General features: G+C 48.9%; 1 protein-coding gene and 1 non-coding gene across 2 annotated transcripts; both read left to right on the top strand.

Moving 5' to 3' along the window:
- Positions 1-923: 923 nt before the first annotated feature.
- Hspd1 (heat shock protein family D (Hsp60) member 1) lies at positions 924-9,300 on the top strand. The gene is made up of 11 exons (XM_063259505.1): positions 924-1,097; positions 3,343-3,595; positions 4,142-4,224; positions 4,795-4,890; positions 5,288-5,381; positions 5,752-5,920; positions 6,452-6,551; positions 7,037-7,282; positions 8,021-8,195; positions 8,402-8,580; positions 8,693-9,300. The coding sequence occupies exons 1-11, from the start codon at positions 924-926 to the stop codon at positions 8,843-8,845; spliced, it is 1,722 nt and encodes a 573-aa protein (XP_063115575.1). The 3' UTR covers positions 8,846-9,300.
- On the top strand, positions 2,377-2,503 carry LOC111755088 (small nucleolar RNA SNORA38). The gene has a single exon (XR_002789681.1). It is a non-coding gene; the product is annotated as a small nucleolar RNA SNORA38 (small nucleolar RNA).
- Positions 9,301-10,627: the final 1,327 nt, after the last annotated feature.

Genomic DNA, 10,627 nt, shown 5'->3' with positions numbered 1-10,627 from the left:
GCAGAGGTGAAAGAAGTACCCCTTCGTCCCTGCCCGGAAGTGACGTAACGTGACCCTTGAACCAAGGAGCGCGCGGGATATCTGGAAAGTTCTGGAACCGAGCGAGGCCCCGGAACTAGCGTAAAGTGTCAGGAGAGCGCAGAGCCCACGGGCCGTGAGCGGTGGTGCAGCAGGGGGCGGGGCACGCGCGCGGCGCAGGCAGATTGCCGGGCCGGGGGCGGGGCCGGGCCGGCCGGCGCGCACGCGGGGCCGCGGTGAGGGCGGGGACTTGCGCTCATTGCCGCGCGCGCTCTGTACTCAGTCCTCACTCGCCGCCGAAGGCCTTCCTCACCGCGTGCGCTCCGCCGTCGCCCCGCAGGTACGCGGCCTCTCCCCGACCCCGGGGCGGCCTCCTTCTGTGGACGCCGGGGACCGAGTTCTGAGCGTGCGGCCTCCAGGCCTGCGGTCTGTCGCGGCCAGGCTGGCGCACCGTGCGGGCGGCAATCTGGGCTCCGCGGTGGCCCTGGGGCGGGAGCCGCGCCCGGGCGGAGGGGCCGCTCTGTCCCCGCGCGTGACCTTGCCCAGGCCCGGGCCGCGGGGATCGGGGCGCTCCGCTTAGTACCTGCGGGCATTGTACCGCTGGAACTGCACCCTGATGCTCCCCAACCACCCGGTTCGCAGCTCGCCCCTCTGCTACTGTTTACCCGGGGGCACTCCTGGCGTGCCTGTGCCCCAGGACGTTTCTGGGGTGACAGAGAAACCGGAGCGGGCGGTGGAGCTGCGTGTCCCCGCTGGTTGGGAGATGGCTGCCTCCGCCTGGCCTGCACTGGTTGTGCAGGCCCCACGCTGTGGCCCCGATCGAGGTCCCCGGGCAAGACACAGAGGACACGTGTGCGCTGCGACATGCGGCCGTGCTGATGATCATTGCTTGTTTCCCCGCAGAAATGCTCCGGCTACCCGCGGTCCTCCGCCAGGTGAGGCCAGTGTCTCACGCGCTGGCCCCGCAGCTTACTCGGGCTTATGCCAAAGACGTGAAATTCGGTGCGGACGCCCGCGCCCTCATGCTTCAGGGTGTGGACCTCCTGGCCGATGCCGTCGCCGTTACAATGGGGCCAAAGGTACCAGTCCTTTCATAATTACATATTAACTAAGGAGTTTGAGGGGCTTTGCCTTGCGATGCTGGGCCTTGAACCCAGGGCCTCAAGCGTGCTAAGGGAGCACTACCACCGAGCGTGAACCCACCCCCCCCTGGGGTGGGGGGACAGCGGTCACACTGAATTGTGGACCGGTACTTGAGCATCCATTTACAGATAGCTTCGTGTTTGGTTTTTCTTAGATCTGATGGTCTTACACTTGATTGCCTTGAAACTTGAGCTGCTTCAGCCATGGCTTTTGAAACTATTTTAGTATAATGTGTGATGTAATCAGGTGTTAACTAATCGTATAAGATGGATTCTTCCTCTTCTACTTGATTTAAAGTCTGGATCCTTTCCCAGTACCGAGTGAAGAGACAAGTTTAACTTAATGTCTCATAATACTTCAAGTGTTTTCCTGTAGGTGTTTTTGCTTTTTCTACTGAAATACAGTTAACATACACTGCATATAAAATTTACAACATTACGCTAAATATACTAACAGTATAAAATATCCTTTTTTGTTGTTGACACTACAGGGAATTGAACCTAGAGCTTGTGTATGTTAGTTAATGGTTCTCCTGCTGAGTTTCCAGCTCGGAGTGTTCATTTTCAAGTGTACACTTGAGTGGCATTGAGTGCATTTGTGCTTGCACAACCTTCACCACAGCACATCTCCAGCACTTTTCTCATGTGCACTTGGAAAACAGCAACATTGTGTAGTGAGAAAGGAGCATCCACTTCCCTGTGATGCGCACTAGTTTTATACCGTGTTTCCCTGCCGTTTTTCTATACCAAAGCATGGCTATGCTAGGCAGGGGTAATACTTGCAGGTGGCTTTTTTTGTTTCTTTAGACAAGGTCTTACTGTGTGGCCCAGGCCAGCCTTTGAAGGTAGTTATGGCCAAGTGATGGTTCCTTTCAAATTGAAGTATTGAAGTGATCTAAAAAATACTGTTTGCACAGCTCAGGAGTAGAAAGTGGCTTGGGTCAAATCCAAAAGAACTCGATGTAAATTGTGCCATATTCAAAATCTTACTTTGTGAGAACCTGGAAAAATTCCCCTGTTCTTGTAGTGGTTAGTGTTTCAATTAGTAGATTAGTTACGGTTCAAAGGGATTGAACGTAGACCCTTCATGCTGAGCTATGTCCCTAGCCCCCTTGTTGAACCAGTCTTACTCAGTTGCTCAGCCCAAGTTCAGATTTGTGATCCTCCTGCCTTAGCCTCCTAGAATAAATTTTAGAGCAAATTCTGTTACTTTCCACCCTCCTACAAAGGCATGTCCTTTGTTCCGTCTTTGGACATGTAAGAACTGGAGGCAAAGAATGAGGATTTGGAGAGATCTCTGCTGGCTTGCTCCCTGCAGGCTCAAGATCAACTGTCCCACATGAAAAAAAAAATGTTACTTTCAAAAATAATAGGCATCAGCCAAAATAAATATAAATGATGTAAAGATTGTTCTGGAATTTTCTAGTATGTCATAATTGGTATCTTTTACCCTTTAGGATTCTCATATTCTGTGATAGACATCTCATTTGGTGTTATTGGCAGAGAAACAAGGTCATTTTGTCTAGAATGTTGACCAACTGCTCTTGAGATTTATGTAGCGGGACTGATGACAATTTAATAATGGCCCATTCCTATAATCTCAGTATCTTGGGAGGCAGAGGCAAGAGGATTATAAATTCAAAATTGAGATTCATGTTGCAGAACTGATAAAAAGATTACTTAATGCCAGGCATGGTGACACATGCCTGTATTCCCAGCACTGGGACGACTGAGGCAGGAGGACTGCTGAGAGCTCAAGGCCAATCTGGACTACTTAGTGAGACTGTTCCAAAAAAACTAAGCTGGGCCTTGTGGCCCACACCTGTAATCTCAGTCTGGGGAAACAGAGGCAGGAGGATTACAAACTGAAAATCAGCTTGGGCATGTTATTGACAGTGTCTTAAAACTGAAAAGAGGAGCTGGAATGTAGCTCAGTGCTAAGGCCCAGGGTTCATTCCTCAGTACTTTGGGCGGGGGGGGGCGGCACAAGTTGTGTTATTACTGAAGACTGCTTTTTTTTTTTTTAATCTAATCTTTTGTGTGTGTGGAGGGGTCTTTTTGGGACAGGATTTCACTGTAGTTCAGGCTGGTCTTGAACTCACTTTGTAGCCCAGCCTCCATAGGCATGCACCACCATACCTCTTTAGTGTGTGGTCCTGATACTTTTCTTCTACATTTATAGGGAAGAACAGTGATTATTGAACAGAGCTGGGGAAGTCCCAAAGTAACAAAAGATGGTGTGACTGTTGCAAAGTCAATTGATTTAAAGGACAAATACAAAAATATTGGGGCTAAACTCGTTCAAGATGTTGCCAACAACACAAATGAAGAGGCAGGGGATGGCACCACCACAGCCACTGTCCTGGCGCGCTCTATCGCTAAAGAAGGCTTTGAGAAGATCAGCAAAGGCGCAAATCCTGTGGAGATCAGGAGAGGTAGGAGCATCTCTTCATGTTCTCACAGCTCTGAGAAACTTGAGTGTCAGGCATTGTATTTTTCATTGGAAGTAAGGGTGTTACTGTTTTGGTCCTTTTTGTGTTACTTAATGGGGGTAAGAGGTATGGCACAGGCATGGTGGCTCACACCTGTAATCCCAGCACTCAGGAGGCTGAGGCAGGAGGATCGTTCATTGCATGTTTGAGACCAGCCTGGGCTACAAAGTGAGCTCAAGGCCTCCCCGAACTGCATAGCAAGACCCCGTCTCAAAAAAAAAAAAAAAAAGAGGTATGGCACAACCCTATTGAAAGCAGACATGAATGGGTGAAGAGTGATCTATGTGGCATGTGTTGAAGGGTGAGACTGACTACATGTCTACCTTTGCTGAGCCAGTTTCCTGATCACCCATGCTGTGGGCCTGGCCGTGTAAAGCTGGTTAGTGACTGCTGCCTGTGCGAGTAAGGCAGCACGGGTACAGAAACTATACTTGATGCTGAGGGTTACAGTATCTGGTGAGTCAGCGCTTGTACTTAATTTTGAACTAGGTGTGATGCTAGCCGTTGATGCTGTGATTGCTGAGCTCAAGAAACAGTCCAAACCCGTGACGACCCCTGAAGAAATTGCTCAGGTGAGGACCTTTCTTTTATCTTTTCTGTAAATTAATAGCTCTGTGATAGCCTCTTAATTGCACTCTGATGGTGGAACAGTCACTGACCTTGGGAGCATTTTTCTTACTGCTGAAGCATTATCAACAAATTTGGTGATCATAACTTGAGAGTTCTGAGACTTGCGATCCCATGCTTAACATCCTGAGTGCTGGGATTACAGACATGTGCTGCTGCTAAGCTCACCTTGTAATTTGCATTTTAATGAGTTGTCATTTTTGAGGATATGAATAGGTTTGTGTATGTGCGAAGATGATCTCCGCTGTCTGCGGCTGTGTGTTCTCTAGGGCTTGTATGTGCTGGACAGGCGCCCTAATGCACTGGAGAGGAACTGGAGGGCTGGGGTGCAGCTCGGCCGAAGAGCGCTTGTCCCACACACACAAGGCCCTAGGTGCAAGGTCCAGCCTGCAGAAAAAGAACTGAACAAAATTATAGTATCTACTTTCTGGTATCCATTTGAGTTTGCTGGAAAAGAGGGAGTTGTGGAAACTAGCTCTACTGTTTAATTTGGAAGCATTACTTAACTATTTCAGGTTGCTACAATTTCTGCAAATGGAGACAAAGAAATTGGCAACATCATATCTGACGCCATGAAGAAGGTGGGCCGGAAGGGCGTCATCACAGTGAAGGCAAGTGTGGGGCTTTTCCCTGCTGTGCAGTCCAGGCTGCCTCCTGGCCGCATCACCTCAGCTTCACGAGTGCCCCACTGCAGCAGCCTGTGAGGTTGCTTCTAGTGATCAGAACTGTGTTTTCCAAGTGGGAAAACTCCAAAACTCCGGCTGATGTGAGCTGGGAGCCTTGGCTTCCTGGAATGCATCTACTCTATACCATCTATTCTGGATAGAAGAATCATTTAGAACTTTTTTCCAAAAGTAGGCTTGGATTCTCTGGGGCAGTTGCATGTTTTTCCTGAATCCCTTATCCTGGTGGTGTCGGGGGAGGGTGTCTCTTATTATTTGGTCTAGAATTCCAAATTTTGAGTATTTTTCCATGAAATCCATTTACCTCTTTTTTGACTTTTTGTAGGATGGAAAAACCCTGAATGATGAATTGGAAATTATTGAAGGCATGAAGTTTGATCGAGGATATATTTCTCCTTACTTTATTAACACATCAAAAGGTAAGAGCAAATCAGTAAGTTTTTTTTTTTAAAGATACACCACACTAGCCAGGCATGGGGGCTCATGCCTATAAACCCAGTGCCCGGAAGGCTAAGGCAGGAAGATCATTTCGAGTTGGAGACCAGCCTGGGCTACAAAGCGAGCTCAAAGCCAGCCTGAACTGCATAGAAAGATCCTGTCTCAGACACACACACACAAAAAAAACCACACTTGGTTACCATTGATATTAGTTGGTAGTATGCCTCTCAAAACATATTCGGTATATTCTGAAAGTTATGTGCAATAAAGAGGAAAGCACTTTGAAGGTATTTTAGAACTTCAGTGTAGCTTTTCATGTAAGTCTAGTGCATTGATTTCCTCATGTTGCAGGCCAGAAGTGTGAATTCCAGGATGCCTATGTTCTACTGAGCGAGAAGAAAATCTCCAGCGTCCAGTCCATTGTACCTGCTCTTGAAATCGCCAATGCTCACCGAAAGCCCTTGGTCATAATCGCTGAGGACGTGGACGGAGAAGCTCTCAGTACCCTGGTTTTGAACAGGTGACAGGTTACATTTCTACTGCAGAACAGGATTGCACAGTGCTACCCTCTGAGATCTAGACCGAACACCTCCCCATCGGACCCACTTGTGTGTGTCTAGTACCGCAGTGAATGATGCACATGTCCAGGGGCCCTTGGGCCTCAGGTTTTTGAGTGGTACCTCAGAGTCTTTGGTGTTTGTGTAGCTTTTTTTAAGGTAGGCTAGTCAGTGTTAGTGCCTGTTATTGATAACTTAAAAAGGTATGTCACTTTTTCTTTTCTTTTCTCTTCTGAGACAGGGTCTCTATGCAGTTCAGGCTGGCCTTGAGTTCACTTTGTAGCCTAGGCTGGCCTCAAACTCACAGCAATTCTGTGCCTCGGCCCTCAGTGCTGGGATTAGCAGCGTGTGCCACTATGCCCCTTTTCTGTCTTAATTTGACCAAAAGTTTTTAAGGAATGGGAAAAGGCAGGAGTCCTAAAAAGTCTTAGTACTCCTGCACTAAGCGAGGTGCTTGCACTCCAGTGAGTCTTACCATCAGCTGTTCTTTGCAGGCTAAAGGTTGGTCTTCAGGTTGTTGCAGTCAAAGCTCCAGGGTTTGGTGACAACAGGAAGAACCAGCTGAAAGACATGGCTATTGCTACCGGAGGTGCGGTAAGTGCAGTGGTCTGTGACCAGGCTCCACAGTGTCACTGGCTGAGGAGTCTCGAGTGTGGGTGGAAGGTGCTGTGACTTACTGCTGAATGTTCAGCAGGTGGGTTCAATTAAGTTCTCTCTCTGACTTGCCTTGAGTCTGGCCCAAGTCAGGTCTGTCTGCAGTTTTGAGAGTGTCATAGAAAGGACAAAAGGTTAACAACAGGCCTATGGTCTCATGCTGGTCTACCCGTAAGTGTGGCCTGGGTGTTTGGCTTCTCCGAGCTGCTGCTAATGGCAGAGCTGTGGTGGGTGACACATTAGAAATGTGATGAATGACTGCTGAGATCTTTTTCTGGACTGAGAGTGGCCCGAATCTCTCCTTTCAAAGAAACGCAGCATTTCAAGATACTGCTTTGGTCAAAACACCTGCGTGATACGTTAAGAAGTCTGGTGTAACGGAAGATGATGTGACCTGTTAACTCTCACTTTAAATGTTTTTGTAGGTGTTCGGAGAAGAGGGGTTGACCCTCAATCTTGAAGATGTTCAGCCCCATGACTTAGGAAAGGTTGGGGAGGTCATCGTGACCAAAGATGACGCCATGCTTTTGAAAGGCAAAGGTGACAAAGCACAAATTGAAAAACGTATTCAGGAAATCACTGAGCAGTTAGAAGTCACAACCAGTGAATATGAGAAGGAGAAACTGAATGAGCGGCTGGCGAAGCTTTCAGACGGAGTGGCTGTGTTGAAGGTAGGCTCGCAGCCCAGGTGCCAAGCCAGTCCTTCAGCTTCTGTGGCTGTCCTGATGATGACTAAGCAAACTGTTTGAGGAAGTCACTTCATGGAAATCCAGGATGGCTTCTTAACCAAAATGTCTGTGGGGGTGGGGGAGGATCAAACCCAGGGCTTCCTACGAGTGGTGGGCCAGGGCTCTGCCCCATTTTTTCTTAACATTGGCATCCCTGTTTTAGGGAAGCTGCTATAGAAAACATGTTCGTGGGACGAGGACTTGGCTTGGGTCTCTGGGGTGAGAACTGCACTCAACCATGAAGTTGAGTCATGAAGTCACTGTACTCGGGCAGCCTATTTTCTTTGGATTGCTCTCTGCATAACCAAGGTGGGAGCTGTCTGTTTTTGTAGTACTGAGTGACCTGCGGCTCTCCTACTGGGTTGTATCCAGCTCTTAGGAGGTAGCATCTTGCTAGATCACCCAAGCCACTCTCACACTTGTAGTTCTGCCTTAGCCTCCCAAGGAGCACCAGGTGCCTGACAGTGGCTTTGGGTGGGTTTTTTTTGGCGGTGGCGGGGGGTGGTGGTGGTGGTAGTGCTGTGTGTGACCAGGTATTGAACTCATGACTTCATACCTACTAGGCAGGAGCTGTGCCACTGAGCTATGTCCCTGGTGACAGCTGCATTTTTAAGTGACTTTTTTGGCAGCTGGTGTATTTAATGGGAAGGCCATACTAGCTGGAGTTCTTTTCATCTTCAGGTCGGTGGGACAAGTGATGTCGAGGTGAATGAGAAGAAAGACAGGGTCACGGATGCCCTCAACGCCACGAGGGCAGCTGTGGAGGAGGGCATTGTTCTGGGGGGTGGGTGTGCCTTGCTGCGGTGCATCCCCGCCCTGGACGCCTTAACTCCTGCCAATGAAGATCAAAAGATTGGTAAGAAAATGACCTTTCAGATGGGCTTGCTGGGTCTTCCTGTAATAGCAAGATTGCGATTTCCTGAATACTGAAAGTTGACAGAGAAAGTCAAAAATAGTGTTGGGGCCCGAGCTGGAAATGCAGGGATCAATCCTGGTGCTAGTAAGATTGGATTTCCCTACCTTAGTACCCTTACATACTCATCCTACAACACTACTTTCTAGGTATAGAAATTATTAAAAGAACACTGAAAATTCCTGCGATGACCATTGCGAAGAACGCGGGTGTGGAAGGATCTTTGATAGTTGAGAAAATCATGCAGAGCTCCTCCGAAGTCGGTTATGATGCTATGCTTGGTGACTTTGTGAATATGATAGAGAAAGGAATCATTGATCCGACAAAGGTAAATCATGCAGCACTTTCTAAACATTGTTCAGTCTTTCTTAGACATGAAATTCTCATCATCTTAGCCATTCTTCACTGGGAGAAGTAACACTTCGTTACGTTTTCTCTAGGTCGTAAGAACTGCTCTGCTGGATGCCGCAGGTGTGGCCTCTCTGTTAACAACGGCAGAAGTCGTGGTCACAGAAATCCCTAAGGAGGAGAAGGACCCTGCCATGGGCGCCATGGGTGGCATGGGTGGTGGGATGGGGGGCGGAATGTTCTAGCCTAGAAAGGTACTTGGCCCTCAATCGGGAACTGTGACGGGAAGCACCTCGCAGGGTCCTCCCCAGTAACTTCGGAGAATTCAGATGAAGGAAATGAAGAGAAGGCTGGCTGGTGTAAGGAATCCCATGCCCATCATTGCTGGTTTCAGTTACGATACCTAATGGCTTACTGCTGTCATTGTCCATGCCTACAGATAATTTATTTTGTATTTTTGAATACAAAAACATTTGTACATTCCTGAAACTGGGAGCCAGAGCCACGTACCAGTGGACTGCTTTCAACTTAAATCACGGAGGCATTTCTACTACTATTCTGTTACAATCAGGATTCTAGTGCTTGCCGTCACAGATGAGAAGTTCAGAAGCAGCCTTTCTGTGGAGAGGAAAATTGTGTACAAAATAGAGAAGATTAATTATGTGACAACCTTTGTGTAATAAAAATCTGTTCAAAGTTAGTGATTGCACTAGCTTTTTCATGATGCGGAGCTAGACCAGTGAGGGCGGCAGCCCTGTGGTGCTCTCCTGCAGACCCGGGAGATGACTGTAGGGGTGCCGAGCGCCGCTGAACACCCGATGGATTCTGCACTGCCCTAGGAATGGCCTCGGCAGTATGGAGGAGGCCTGGTGTGAAAGGCTCAGCAGCCAGTGGTTTCTTGTGAGCCGTGTGAGGTCAGGCCATGGCTTCCTGTTCTCCTTGGTGCCATCTGAAGACGTGGGGAAGGGAATCTTCGGGCCTGGCCCAGGCTGTGTGTGCTAAGCAGCTGTGCCTCCAAGCTGCTTCACAGGTATTTTTGTTTAAGAGCACACTATACTTACTAGGAGATGAAAGCTTCAGTCGGAGGATTGCCAAGCAATCCCTTTGCAAGGGATTTTATAGAGCAAAATGATGAGGTGAGATAGGTCTAAGGCCGGGAAATGGGAATAGCAAGGTGGGTGTGAGGGGGCACAGAACTGTAGTCCTCCGATAAGATCATGTGCATAACCGCTCAGGTAAAACCAATGACCTCACAATCAAATGGGAATTGGGTCTTGGAGCAAGTGGGCATGAAATGGGACGGGTTTTTCCCATACGGTGTGGGTCATGGCTCTTGGCTCCCTCCAGGTGATGTACACCTGCTGTCTATCCTTACGTGGGTACACCTGTTTGATCTTTTTGTCTTGAGATCTCCCCGAGTTGCAGGTATCTGGTTTTCTGCACTGGCTCCTTCAAGGGCCCAGCCCTGTCTGCCTATAATATTTCTAACTTCACACAGTTCTTAATGTGCAGCTCAAGGCTGGGATCCATCCCGGCTGCCCCTACAGGACTGTGGCCTGAGCTGTGCTCCCATCTGATGGGCTTCCACCCTGCAGTGATCTAGGTTATGCCTCCTGCGTCAGTCTGAGCCCACCCCCATCCCACCCTTGGCAAATGTGTTCCAGGAAATGCAAGCCTCGTCCACAGGCTGGGGACGCCTGGCTTAAGGGTGCGCTCGCTCACGGGCTCCATGTGCTTGATCCTTACTCATGTGGTACAGGTGCTGAGATGGGCGTGTTGGTGCCTGCTCATCGAGAGGTAATATGTGGCTTTCTAATTTGACTTGATTATAAAAGCATTGAAGACGGGTTTTACTGGGGAAGGATTAACCTTCCCCACAGCACAAGGCCAGCTCTAGCCCAGTCTGCTTGGTGTGGCCCTGCACTGCCACCATAAGCTAGGCATTGGGAGCACAGTCCGGACACAGTTGGAGGGGTAAGTCAAGTCCACCATCACAATACCTCTGCCCTGGTGATTTGCTCAGGTTT

This window comes from Cavia porcellus, unplaced genomic scaffold, assembly GCF_034190915.1.
Source record: "Cavia porcellus strain 051 isolate PalLab524CR breed Dunkin Hartley unplaced genomic scaffold, mCavPor4.1 scaffold_12, whole genome shotgun sequence".
Classification (NCBI taxonomy): Eukaryota; Metazoa; Chordata; class Mammalia; order Rodentia; family Caviidae; genus Cavia; species Cavia porcellus.
The sequence above is the reverse complement of the archived record's forward strand: the minus strand, read 5'-3'. Positions and strand labels throughout refer to the sequence as shown.

Coding starts and splice junctions, on each gene's coding strand:
- Hspd1 (XM_063259505.1), top strand. CDS start 924: ATGCTCCGGCTACCCGCGGTCCTCCGCCAGGTGAGGCCAGTGTCTCAC. Junction 4,225..4,794: donor CCCCTGAAGAAATTGCTCAG/GTGAGGACCTTT, acceptor TAACTATTTCAG/GTTGCTACAATTTCTGCAAA. Junction 5,382..5,751: donor CTTTATTAACACATCAAAAG/GTAAGAGCAAAT, acceptor CTCATGTTGCAG/GCCAGAAGTGTGAATTCCAG.